At 47.8% G+C, this 14,267-nt stretch overlaps 1 protein-coding gene across 1 annotated transcript in view; it reads right to left on the reverse strand.

The window, feature by feature from the left end:
- The window catches only part of GRK7 (G protein-coupled receptor kinase 7), a gene marked incomplete at its 5' end in the record, with an annotated part of 35,267 nt that overhangs the window by 19,573 nt on the left and 1,427 nt on the right, over positions 1-14,267 (reverse strand). Inside the window, 1 exon segment of the mRNA XM_081235209.1 lies at positions 13,088-13,525. Coding sequence (XP_081091335.1) covers positions 13,088-13,525 — 438 coding nt within the window.

A 14,267-nucleotide genomic window follows, 5' to 3' on the forward strand; every position in this document is an offset into this window, starting at 1 on the left:
GCAGCCTCCAGAGCGCGGACCTAACTCTTGCTCCTTGCCCTCCCGCCCCGTCGCTTTCTGCCAGCCGCTTCCTGGGCAGGGGGGGACCCTCACCAGAGGGGCTTTCCTGCTCCCTGACACCCCTGGGAAGAGGGGATCCAAAAGAGGGATCCCTGCAAGAACTAATTCTGCAGCTACACAGTCTGGCATCAGTCTGCTCTGGTGCAGATCTCAGCTCTACCAGTTACCAGCTGGTCACCCCCAGGCCAGTTACTCAACCTCTCTGAGCTTCACAGCTCTTACCTCATAGGACTGTGATGAAGATTAAAGCCATAAGACACAGGGCTTGCCTTTCCAAAGCCTGGCACATAGCAGGCCCTCAATAGGTGTTAGCCACGATGGTCACCAAGCCAGGTTCTGGTTGTCTCAGGCAGGGTAGCTACACAAAAAGAAAAAACCCAGAAGCCTCTAAGACTCCATCAGATTGAAAGATGGGCCTGGTACATCATCAGAGATCAATAGCGGTGATTCTTCCACTGGAGTGTGTTCTTTGGTGGTTTCATATTCTGCGAATCTGTCCAGCAGCAGGCTGATGCCTGTTTTCCATGGTGCCTCTAAGACACTCAGAATAAAATCACAAACGAAGCTCCACGTGGCTGTGAGGAAGTGAGACAATGGCATGTGCCTGCTCGGCTCAGCTTCCAGGCGAGCCGCGCCTTCATCCACTGCCCACCCGGCTGCAGCCTTGGGGTCCTGCTGGCTCCTAGCGTCCCCTCAGAGAACAAAGCACAGCAGCAAAGGTCCTCTGAGCAGCTTCAGTGCCTTTCAGGTGAGGCAGAAACAATGCAACAGTGGGGATCGTGGCAGAGGGTCTAGCGCTGGGCTTCTTGTAAAATAATCCTAGCAATCATTTTGTGAGTGCCTACCAAGTGGCTGACCTCTGCTAGGCATTCATCTACTTTAATCTTCTCATCAAGCCTAAGAGGGGAGCACTATTAATCAGGCTCAGAGAAGAGGCATGACTTGTCTGGGGTCACATGCAGGGCTATGGCAAGCCTAAGTGGCATGTCTGGGCCAGTTAGAAGGAGGTTCTCTGCCTGGGTTTGTGGTCAGCCTGTGCATCTGTACACAGCAGCCAGAGTAAGTGGCAGAATCAGATGGGCAGACTCACTCTCCTTCCATCTTTTTGATCCCGTGGACCGTATTTCAGCAGCTGCACTTGATCTGAAAGGATGCTCTGAGCTTCCAACGTGTTTACCTCAAATTAGGTGATGTAGCAACGGTTTGTTCCCTGGATCGCATCATCGTGCATGACAACCCCCTCCTGCCACACCCTGCAAGCCTCTCTTCCTCTCCTCACTGCCACAACTCAACAATGTGCCAGCCTGGCACCTCCCGCGGAAGATGGAGGGCCAACCCATGCTCCACGCACCAAGCCATGCAGGGTGCCAGATTCTCTCCCCTCTCCCCTTTGTTTCCTATCTCTGTGAGTCTGTTTCTGTTTTGCATATACATCCACTTGTACTATCTTTTACATTCTCCATGTAAGTGGTATTATACAGTATTTGTCTTTGACTTATTTCACTAAGCATAATATGCTCTAGGCTCATCCATGTTGCTGCATATGGCAGGATTCCATTCCTTTTTATGAAGGAGTAATATTCCATTGTACATTCACATTATACCCCATCTTCTTAAGCCAACTGTCTGTTGATGGGTGTTTCCATGTCTTGGCTATTGTAAATACTGCTGCTATGAACATTGCACTCCCCTCCTCTTTACCCTCATCCCAACTCCCTCTTCCTGTTGGCCCTTCCAAGGCTGATTTTGTCACTTTCCTGCCTGGAAACCTTCGGTGGCTCCCCAGCACCCTTGGCATTGGGTTCGAATGCCCTTGTCTGACTCCTCCAGCCTCCTAGGGCCTGACACAGGCTCCGCTCTTGGTGGCACCTGTTGTCTCCCTCACAGCCTGTGACTACACACTCTAGACAGCTGCAGAGTCACACTGTCCTTGACTGAGCCCCAGGCCTCTGGCCAGGGTTTTCACTGCAGCACTATGGACATGGTGGAACATTATTTGGGGGGAGGGGCTGTGGTGTACGTTGTAAGATGTTCGCAGCATCCCTGGCCTTTACCCACTAGATGCCAGGAGCAACTCCCCAGTCGCGACAACCAAAAAGGTCTCCAGACATTGTCCAAGTGCTCTAGGGGCCAAAATCGCCCTCAGTTGAGGGCCACCACCCTGTGCTGATCCCTGTGCCGAGCCCACTTTCCTTTCTCTTCACCTGCTTCACTGCTTTTGTTTTAACATCTTTATTGGAGTATAACTGCTTTACAGTGTTGTGTTAGTTTCTGCTTTATAACAAAGTGAGTCAGCTATACGTATACATATATCCCCATATCTCCTCCCTCTTGCCTCTCCCTCCCACCCTCCCTATCCCACCCCTCTAGGTGGTCACAAAGCACTGAGCTGATCTCCCTGTGCTATGCAGCTGCTTTCCACTAGCTATCTATTTTACATTTGGTAGTGTATATATGTCCATGCCTCTCTCTCACTTCGTTCCAGCTTACCCTTCCCCCTCCCTGTGTCCTCAAGTCCATTCTCTACGTCTACGTCTCTATTCCTGTCCTGCCCCTAGGCTCTTCAGAACCTATTTTTTGTTTGTTTGCTTTTTAGATTCCATATACTTGTGTTAGCATACGGTATTTGTTTTTCTCTGACTTGCTTCACTCTGTATGACTCTAGGTCCATCTACCTCACTACAAATAACTCAATTTCGTTTCTTTTTATGGCTGAGTAATATTCCACTGTATATATGTACCCCATCTTCTTTATCCATTCATCGGATGATGGACACTTAGGTTTCTTCCATGTCATGGCTATTGCAAATAGAGCTGCAATGAATATTGTGGTACATGACTCTTTTTGAATTATGGTTTTCTCTGGGTATATGCCCAGTAGTGGGATGGCTGGGTCATCTGGTAGTTCTATTTTTAGTTTTTCAAGGAACCTCCGTACTGTTCTCCATAGTGGCTGTATCAACTTACATTCCCACCAGCAGTGCAAGAGGGCTCCCTTTTCTCCACACCCTCTCCAGCATTTATTGTTTCTAGATTTTTTGATGATGACTTGCCTCACTTCTGTTTGCCTTGTAAGTCTCGACTCAGTTGTCATTTCCTCCTAGAAGCCCTTCCTGACCCCATGACCCAATGTCGGGCTGGTGCCCTTCCTATGCACTCAACTTGGACAGTCTGACTGCTGTATTGTCAGGGCCCTTTGACTTAGCAGTCTCTTCCCTGTCCTGGGCTTCATGAAGGCAGGCATTTGTTTGCCTGGTATCCTGTTGTACTCAGGGCCAAATCTGTACCTGTGACACAACTTCACCTAGTAAATCACCCTTGACAGCCCTCTCTCCCTTAGCCCATGTCCAAACTATCACTGAGGCCCAGTCATTCTGGCATCTCTTCCCAGTTCAAACACTGTGCTCTGGCTCCACCCCCCCCCGCCCTGTTGGCTGAGCTGCCATCATCCCTCACCTGGATTACAAATGACCACAATCCACCCGAATCCCCTCTGATGTGCACTCACTTCAGATGGAGTGATTCTTTCCTTTTTTTTTTTTTTTTTTTTTTGCGGTAGGCGGGCCTCTCCCTGTTGTGGCCTCTTCCATTGCGGAGCACAGGCGCCGGACGCGCAGGCTCAGCGGCCATGGCTCACGGGCCCAGCCGCTCCGCGGCATGTGGGATCTTCCCGGACCGGGGCACGAACCCGTGTCCCCTGCATCGGCAGGCGGACTCTCCACCACTGCGCCACCAGGGAAGCCCTGGAGTGATTCTTTTTCAAAACAGAATTCTAAGCTTCTTGCCCCCTTTAGTTAAAGGCTTTCAAAGGCTTTCCAGTGTTCTTAAGCAAAAAACCGAAGTCCTTAACATGGCCTGTCATGCCGGGTTTGGTGTGGCCCCCGCCACCGCTCCAGCTTCACGTGACTCATGCCTCCTCTTGCTTTGTGCATGTAGTTTCCGGGCTTCCTTTCCCGAGCAGCAGGCACTGTGCACTGGCTTTGCCACTGCCCGGCACACTCTGCCCCATGTGGAGTGGATACGGACGTCTTCTGCCCGCTTCCTCCTTCAGGATCTCGGCCTCTACCCCCCAGCTGCTGGGCCCAGGGCTGGTCTCCAGTGCGGTCCACCAGGGCCCTGTGCTCAGAAGCAGCCCCGTGCTGGGGTCTAATGCTGTGTGGAGGCTGTCCTGACAAATGTTTGAATTTGTATCTTGTAAGTTAAGTCCAATGAGACAGTGGAGCATGAATTTGGGTCTTGGAGTCTCAGCTCACACACAGTGCCATCTCTTGACACTTCCTTGCCTCCCAGTGATGGGTTCGGGGCTATCTCCCTGCCCCCCACCCTGACTCTGCTCAGCAACTATTGGCTACTCTTTGCCACCGGTGGGAGCCTGCATTTGGTGCAGGGAGGGCTGGGGTCAGGCATGTGCTTCCTTGGGTCCCGTTGTAGAGTGAGGCCCTGAGTGTCTGTGAGGGTCTCCACTTAATCCTGGTGGATCGCAGAGCCTGAGGGAGTGCAACGTGAAATAGCAAATAACAGGGAGTTCCCTGGTGGCCTAGTGGTTACGATTCGGCACTTTCACTGCGGCGGCCCGCCTTCCATCGCTAGTTGGAAAACCATCCTGCATGCCACGCAGTGTGGCCAAAATACAAAAATAAATACAAAAATAAATAAATAAGATTTTTTAAATGTTTGGGAAAAAGAAAAAGAAAGAAATAACAAAAAAACACCACGATCTGTTGAAAGATTCAGCGTGGAAGAAAGGAGAAAGCTTTTGCCTGACATTTGGATAAGGGGCCCCTCATTTTCATTTTGCTATGAGCCCTGAACATCAAGCAGCCAGCCCTGGCTGGGACCATTGACTGCCGATGGCTCAGAGCTTCCCCCTGCCCCCTCTACCTACCACCCGGCTACCCCCCTCACCCAGAACTGCCCTCTGCAGCAGGGAACTGCTTCACTCCAGCTTCTTCCTCCTTCTGGCAGCTGCCCAAGATCACCGACTGACCTTGGAGAGATACTAAAGCCTGGACCCTACCTCAGTTTGGGACAACCTGGAAGGGCCATCCCAACTCCAGAGCTCTCTGAAGGAGTGACCTCACTGAGGGTCAGCTTCTCCCTCTGCCCAATTCTGCCTTCCTCATGCACATGTCCCATGAGAGTGCTCCACATGGAAATCTGTCTCAAAGTAGTTTCCAGGGAACCCAACCAAGACACCACCCCAACTGCTTTGCTGAGTGAATTCCTGTCTGTCCTCCTGAGATCAGTAAGTTGTATTGCCCCTGTGGTTGATGCTCGGAGCCTCACAGGTTAAGAAAAGAGCCCCATGTACCACATCTTCCCAGCAGTTGTCATCATTGAAATGTTACATTCATTTGAGTGATTATGAAGTTCTGTGTCTCCCACTAGACTGTAAGATCCATAGGGCAGGAAATCATGTCTGGTTTTGCTCGTTCTATGCCCCATGGGTTTTTTTTTTCTTTTTTTGCTGTTTGTTTGCTTATTTGTTTGAAATTTTTATTTTATATTGGAGTATAGTTGTTATTACAGTGTATTGAGTAGGGTTCCCTGTGCTATACAGTAGGTCCTTGTTGGTTATCTATTTTATATATAGTTATATATATTGTTATATATATAATATATGTTATATATATATATAGTTATATATATAATATAACATATATATATTGTTAACCTCAAACTCCTAATTTATCCCTTCGCCCGCCAGTTTTTTTTTAAATAGAATAAATATGCATACTTTATTACTGCATCTTGAAATAGACCGTAGCTTAAATATTTTACCAATTCAGTAAATCTAAACTTTATTTTTAACAATTTTTGAGACCAAAGTCAGGCTATAAATTGCTATATTCACATATTTTAAAATAGAATTGACAGGGTTGGTTAGGCACTGTGTTCAGCCAGGATTTGTGGGTAATGTCTGGATACTCTTATGATAAAAAATTGCTCATCTGACCAATAGGCTAAGACATCGGACATGATCTGAATAAGTAAGACATAGATAGATAATAAGCAGGTTTTTGGCTTTGTTTTGACACAATCCTTTCTGTGCCTTATGTTTAGCACCGTCCTGGCATGTGGGAAATGCTCAATTAATATAGGTTGAATGAGTGAATGCATGAATGAGTTAATGAATGCCTTTTAAATGAAGAAATGTTAAAAAATAATTCCAAGACTGTAATGAATATTTCTGAATGCCCTTAATAGTGGTAAATGCTTTGAGAATGGATGTGAAATTTTTGGAGTGGTCAAAAGTTACTAAGAACTAAATTTAGTTAATGATGGTGGTTAGGATTTTGGTAGAGACCAATATGTGACCATGAAGTAGCCAGAATGCCTGTCCTGTGTGGTTCTCAGAAGTAAATTCTCAAAGAGAAAAATTTGTGGAGCAGGGTCATAATGGTTGTGATGTATGTAGGTATTAACTTCTGATGAAACACACTCAGGGATCTTTTTAAAATCACTTATTCAGGGCTTCCCTGGTGGCACAGTGGTTAAGAATCCGCCTGCCAATGCAGGGGACACGGGTTTGAGTCCTGGCCCGGGAAGATCTCACATGCCGCAAAGCAACTAAGCCCATGCACCACAACTACTGAGCCTGTGCTCTAGAGCCCGCGAGCCACAACTACTGAGCCCACGAGCCACAGTTACTGAAGCCCGGGTGCCCTAGAGCCCGTGCTCTGCAACAAGAGAAGCCACCGCAATGAGAAGCCCGCACACGGCAACGAAGAGTGGCCCCCGCTCGCCGCAACTAGAGAAAGCCCGCGTGCAGCAACGAAGACCCAACGCAGCCAAAAATAAATACAAATAAAATAAATAAATTTTAAAAATAAATAGACAAAATCACTTATTCAGTGTGTCACTAGCATTGTAGTCGGCATGACAGAAGCTTCAAAATAAATATTATGCCCAAACTCTATGACATTATCCCTCTGAATGTGAGGAGTTGGTTAGAGGCAGGACATGGTAACCAAACATCACAAGCTTTTGGGTCACTGCACTAACTTCATTCCAATTCCTGACAATATAGCAAGTTCTAAGGACTGACTCATGTTCCACAATATCTGAAGGTCACTGTTCTCCACATAGATGGTTGAATTTGAAAAGTCCCAGCACAAGTCCCATTGCCCAATTTTCCTGTTATATTTACCTGGCAGCTCTAAAAATGCTAAGAGTTAGTTTTATTGCGTGCATGTGGATGTCAGCTGAGAACAGGCAGGAGTGCTTATCACATTTATTAAAGGTGAATGTCGACAGTGGCTGGGACCACGTTTAATGATATTGTGCCTGGGTGTGGGAAGGCTGACTGAGATATTAGTCACATCGTTCCCTGTAAAGGTTGGGCCAATCCCTTTCCAAAGTCTTAACTCCATTAGAGGTTCGACTAGGCTTGAGGTTGAGATCCATATCAGACCAGACTGAGGAAGATATGCTATGTCATCACATGCACTCATCCTGAGTTTTACTCATTGGAGGGCCTTTTATAGCGTTACAAACCAGAGGCCACATTCTGCTCTGTGTGTGAACTTGACACGGTGGAGTCAAAACCGTAAGTGCTCTTGACGCTGGCATACCTGGGTTCATCTCACATATGAGAGATGTGACTTTGGGTGGGTAACTTAACCTCTCTGAGTCTCAATTTCTCCATCTCCATAATACTCCCTATCTTGTAAGTCTTTATAGAAAAGCTCTAGATCCCATCATACCTTGATTAAGAGGTCAGAACTCTTCCAAACTTTTCAAACCATTGAGATAACAGCAGTTATTAGGGGTACCCACTGTTTTTGCTTATCTGAATTCCATTTCACCATTCTCTTCCACCCCTATTTTCTTTCTTTTTCTTTTGGCTGCACCACGCGGCATGTGGGATCTTAGTTCCCCCACCAGGGATCGAACCCTCGCCCCCTGCATTGGAAGCGCGGAGCCTTAACCACTGGACCACCAGGGAAGTCCCTCCATCCCTACTTTCCATTGGAGAACACTTTCCTCTGCCCTCAGTTCCTGATATATACATAGGACAGAACTTCTCCCTGGCTCCTGAGCACAGCAGAGATCTAGCTTGGCTAATGGACTTGGTTATGGTTGGGCATGTGACCTGAGCTGTCCATTCAGAGTCTTCCCTGGGAATTTGAAGGAACTGTTCGTAAAGAACTGTTCTCTTTCCCCGGGATTGCTCGGTTGGTAGGATATGCGTGGAGCTGTCGGCGGCCCCCACTCAGGAGCCCCTGAGAGTGAGACGGAGGCCAACACCGAGGTGAGCAGAGCTGGGGCACAGAAGGAAAGTTTCCCGCTGACACTGCTCAGACCCGGGATCACTCTGGGCTTCTTAGTTATGTAAACCATTAATTTCATTTTCTTAAGTAACTTCCCTTTGTCCAGTGAGAACCCTTACTGATATCCCAGTAAATCATAGTAAAACGTATGCCATGTGTTTACCTTTGGCGTTTGCGAGTCTTTTCCTGCAAATAATTCAAAGACTATCTCATAGACTCATGAAATCTTAGAGATTAAGGATGTTCTGGGGCCTGCCTGAGATGCCAGACACAGTGAGGTAGTGATAAGTCTCGAAAGGAAGCCAGGGCTTCTGCCTCCCAGGCCAGTGCTCTTAAGCCTCCCTGCCTCTTGTCGTGTGTCTGCCTCAGTCTTTCTCAGACTCGAGCAGAACTACCCTCGCCTTTCCTTCCTGAGTCACTGCCCAATTACCAGCAGCTGGGAGCTCCATGGGGCAAAAGGCACCACCTTCTAGAAGTGGCTCCATTCTCTCCACAACCCCACCCCCTCCACTGGGGACAGCCGTGATTTAAGAGAAGTGAGTACAGATGTGGGTCTTGATGGAGGCTAGGTGAAACCGGGCAGCTGAGCTCTGGATGTAAGACTGCTCAGAGCCTTGGGCCCTACTTCAACACTCATTACCTCATGTGGGAGCTATTACAGTAGTTCCTTACCGGCCCCCCTTTCTCCTCAACCCCAGGCTCCCCCTACTTGAATTCATCATAGTGTCAGTCACCTCCTTAAAGAATCATTCTGATACCCAGACAAAACTATAATTCAAAAAGATACATGCACCCCTATGTTCATAGCAGCACTATTCACAATAGCCAAGACATGGAAACAACCTAAATGTCCATTGACAGATGAATGGATAAAGAAGATGTGGTACATATATACAATGGAATATTACTCAGCCATAAAAAAGAATGAAATAATGCCATCTGCAGCAATATGGACGGACTTAGAGATTATCATATTAAGTGAAGTCAGAAAGATAAAGACAAAGATCATATGATATCACTTATATGTGGAATCTAAAATACGACACAAGTGAATTTATCTACGAAAGAGAAACAGACTCACAGACATAGAGAACAGACTTGTGGTTGCCAAGGGGAAAGGGAGTGGAAGGATTGGGAGTTTGGAATTACCAGATGCAAACTATTATACATAGAATAGATAAACAACAAGGTCCTACTGTATAGCACAGGGACCTATACTCAGTATCCTGTGATAAACCATAATGGAAAAGAATATATATATAAAACAGAGTCACTTTGCTGTATAGCAGAAATTAACACAACATTGTAAATCAAATATACTTCAATAAAATTTTTAAAAAAAAGAATCACTCTGGTCATGCCATTTCCTGTTGATAAACCTTCAATGGCTCCCTGCTGCCTATAAAGCAATGTCCAGAGTGTTTCACCTGGTGTCCTGAAATAGCCTGACAGGGCCTGTGTCCCTCCAGGGAGGCTCAGCTCATACCTAGGGAAGGCCCAGCTGCTCTGCAGCATGTGGGATCTTCCCGGACCGGGGCACGAACCCACATCCCCTGCATCAGCAGGCGGACTCTCAACCACTGCTCCACTTGGGAAGCCCTCTCTTTCTTTCTATGGCTTCTAAACTTTCTCTCTGACTCTTCCCCTCCCCACCCTGCACCCTTCCTGAGGGTCCCCTGGGATTTGGAGGCAGGTCTGAGGGCTGGGGCAAGTGGTCTAAACCCAGAAATTTGGTCTCATGGGACAAAGAGGGACTCAGGAAAGGCAAAAGGGCGAGAGGTCTCCAGTGAGTAAGCTTCTCCACCAACTGCATTCATTATAGCTGGCAGGCGGATTCTTAACCACTGCGCCACCAGGGAAGTCCCACGACGTTTCTGTTTTCATAGCAAAGTCCCACAGAGGCAAACACTCTGCTTCCCCGCCATCTTCCCGCTTCTTCCACCCCAACTTAGGAGACAGTGATACGGAAGTCCTCCATCCCATACCCACCTCTTCCTCGGTTTCTCCACCCTCATTCAGCCTCTGCTTCCTACAGAACCAGCACTTTCTCTCCTGATTCTTGTCTCAGCATCTAAATCTCCCCTCCTTAAAACTCCATCCTCCTCCCTGTGTCCCCCTGCAGTGACCAGCCTCCCTCCTTCCTTTGTCTCACTCTCTACTCCCAGGTCAATCCAACCTCCACAGTCTGAGTTCTGACCTTGGACATCACTCTTCCTGAGGACACTGTGGTTTCCTGACTGCCAAATCCCACAGCCTGCCTGACCTCTTGGCAGCACTCGACAGGGCTGACCACTCTCCTCCCTTAAATCCTCCTCTTCTTCTTTGGCTCCTGTGGAGGAGGCTGCCAGTTACCTGCTCCATATCCTGCGTTTCTCCTTCCAAAAAAAAAAAAAAAGTCATTTATCAGCTTCCCCTACAGGCGGGGTGGCCAGATAATAGTTCTAGCCAATGAGATTTAAATGGGAGCTGTCAGATGGGCCTTCCAAGGAAGTTCATATTCGGAGACATATTCGGTTGCTGCGTGCATGCCTATTTACTCCTGACCTTTCCTCCTTTCTCCTGCCTGGAACATGGACCTGATGGCTGGGGCTAGGGCAGCCATCTTGCACACGTCAAAAAGGCCAAAATGACAGTGATGTCGATCCCATTATCCTGGAGCTGCGGAACTAATACCAACCACGCTTATCTCCACACTACTTGTTAAATAAGAAAAATAACCCCCTCTCTTGTTTAATCCACTATTATTTGGGTCTTCTATGATATGCTGCTGAAATCAACCCTTAACTGATACAGGTCCCATGACTCTGTCACTCTTGTCCTACTTCTTTAACCTCTTCAAGGCCCCTTTGCTTCAACACCCCTTACATGTTGATGTTCCTTAGCTACCATCCCTGGTCCTCTTCCTCCACTGTTTCTCAAACAACCCAGTGGTGTCTGCTGCTTCCCAAGTCATGATGACTCCAAATCCCAATGTCTAGCTCCGACCTTTCATCAGAGCACCAGATCTTTATCTAAATGTCTACCTGCCTGTCACATAGGAGCCTCATATACACTACACTCACAATTAAACTTACCAGCTTTCCCATAATTCTGTTCCTCCTTCTAGTCACTGGAGCTAGAGACCTTCCGCATCACTTACCCTCATACCCAGCTGGTCCTGAAGTCCCATCAGGTCTCTTTCCAACAGCTCCGCTTTATTCCCACTTCTTCAATCCTACTGTCTTTTTTTTTTTTGTGGTACGCGGGCCTCTCACTGCCATGGCCTCTCCCGTTGCGGAGCACAGGCTCCGGACGCGCAGGCTCAGCGGCCATGGCTCACGGGCCCAGCCACTCCACGGCATGTGGGATCTTCCCGGACTGGGGCACGAACCCATGTCCCCTGCATCGGCAGGCGAACTCTCAACCACTGCGCCACCGGGGAAGCCCAATCCTACTGTCTTATACAGGCATCATCATCTCTTCCTGAGCCACCGCATACGCCTCCTAACTAGCTCCTCTGCCTCTCATCTACAGTCCAAATTGGTGTTTAAAAACATGCAAATCGGGCTTCCCTGGTGGCGCAGTGGTTGAGAGTCCGCCTGCCAATGCAGGGGACACGGGTTCCTGCCCCGGTCCGGGAGGATCCCACATGCCGTAGAGCGGCTGGGCCCGTGAACTATGACCACTGAGCCTGCGCGTCCGGAGCCTGTACTCCGCAACAAGAGAGGCCACAACAGTGAGAGGCCCGCGTAATGCAAACAAAAAAACCATGCAAATCTAATCACACCATTCCCTTTCTTAAAACCCTTCAGTGGCTTCTTGTCCCTCACAAGAAAGAATTCCAATGCCTTTGCATGATCTGAGCCCTACACATCTTGTCAACATTCCTTACATTATAGCCACATAAATTCACCTGTGGTTTCCCAAACTTGCCATGATTTTTCTCACTTCCTTGCCTGATTGTCCTCTCTGACTTGTAAGCTGGAAACTGTGCAAAAACAAAGTTTTAAGTGGATATTTAGGAACCTGGCTTGGGCCAGGTTCTCCCACCTTTGTGCACAGAAACTCAGTGGTAAAGAACCGTCAGAATTCGAGAGATTTTTGTATTGTTCACTTAACATAATTGCTTAATTATAATTCCTTTTTTAATCAAAGAATTCTCTGCCATCACCTTGAACCAAATTGATCAAAATAAACATCCGTTGCCTTTGTTGTCCTGTATATGTATTTTCATTTAAAATTTCACCTTTTTCCAATGTAAAACATTCCCCCAGTGCGCACTCAACAGAAAAGGAGATATTTACTTTAACGTGCTAAATGCTGGGGTTTCTTCTATTTCTTATCCTATTAAATTTTACCTCCTAGAATCCTGAAATTTTAGGGTCCAGCCCCTAAAATTTTCCGGAAAAGGAAACCAAGGCTCTATTGACTCAGGAACATGGCACCAGGGAGGTGGTTATTGGTGGGACATACCTAGATCCTGGCTACAGCTTCAGCTCTTACCATGTCACGGTGAAGGCACGGACCATCTCCAACTCACAAAGAAGGCTCCCCTCTGCTTCCAGTGAGAGGAAAGCAAAGTAGCCCCCAAACAGCCAGTTAAGCTAATCCTCTTATACCACTCCACTTAAGGCAAGATGACAACATAAGGGCTTTAAGAACAAGGAAATTAAAAGCATTAAGTCCAAGGTTCTGCTTGCCCTGGGAATAGAACGGCCCTCTCCCCTCCTCTCTGACTCTGTGCCCCACCTTTGGGCCCATGGAGAACCACTCACCCTCTGGGTGATGGGCTTGCCATCCTGGATCTCCACAGCCAGCCCCAGGTCGGACAGCCTACAGTTGCCAAGGTCGTCCAAAAGCACATTCTCGGGCTTCACGTCCCGGTAGACGATGCTGAGGAAGTGGAGGTGCAACACGCCGCAGGTCATCTGGGCCGAGTAGAAGACCACCCTGCTCATGTCCAGGCCCCGCTCGCCCACGCTGTAAATGTGGAACTTGAGGTCTCCCCCATTCATCAGGCTCATAACCAGGCAGAGATGGGACTTGCTCTCAAAGGCATAGGCCAGAGAGACAACGAAAGGGCTGCTGACACTCTCCAAGATTTCCTTTTCCAAGAGAGCCATTTTCTCACCATTTTTCTTCTTCAGCCGCGTCTTGTCCAGTTTCTTACAGGCATACATCTTGCCGGTGTTTTTCACCTGGACAGCACATACCTTAAGGAGAGAAAGAAAGGGAGAGAAAGAAGTAGATGGCACTGGAGGCAGGAAGGGAAAGGGGGATCCAGAGGGTGGAGGAGCAGAAAACCACCAAGGTGGAAAGACGGCAGGCTTCTGAGAAAAGAGAAGCTGTGAGTGAGAAGGAGTCTTTGAGATAGAGCTGGGACCACAGTGAGGTATCACTTCACCCCCACTATGTGAGCCATAATTAAAAAAAAAAAAAGGAAACATAACGAGTGCTGGCAAGGATGTGGAGAAACTGAAACCCTCACCTGTTGCCAGTGGGAACTTAAAACTTTGAAGAGTTTGGTGATTTCTCAAAACGTTAAACATAGAATTGCCCTAAGACCTAGCAATTCCACTCCTAGACCTATACGAAAGAGAACGGAAAGCAGGTATTCAAACAAATTCTTGTACATAAATGTTCACAGCAGCACTATTCACGCTAGCCAAAAGGTGGAAACAACCCAACTGTCCAGCAATAGATGAATGGATACACGAATTGAATGTAGTATTCCCATACAACGGAATGCTATTCAGCCCTAAAAAGGAATGAAGTACTGAGACATGCTACAATGTGAATGAACCTCCGAACCTTACGCAAGGTGAAAGAAGCCAGCCACAAAAGCTCAAATACTGTATGACTCCATTGATACGACACACCGGAATCGGCACATCCATAGAGGCAGAAAGCAGCCCAGTGGTCGCCAGGGGCTGGGTGGGTTGGGGGAGTGGGGGA

The sequence above is a fragment of the Mesoplodon bidens genome (assembly GCF_964165515.1).
Source record: "Mesoplodon bidens genome assembly, chromosome: 5".
In the NCBI taxonomy this organism is placed as follows: domain Eukaryota; kingdom Metazoa; phylum Chordata; class Mammalia; order Artiodactyla; family Ziphiidae; genus Mesoplodon; species Mesoplodon bidens.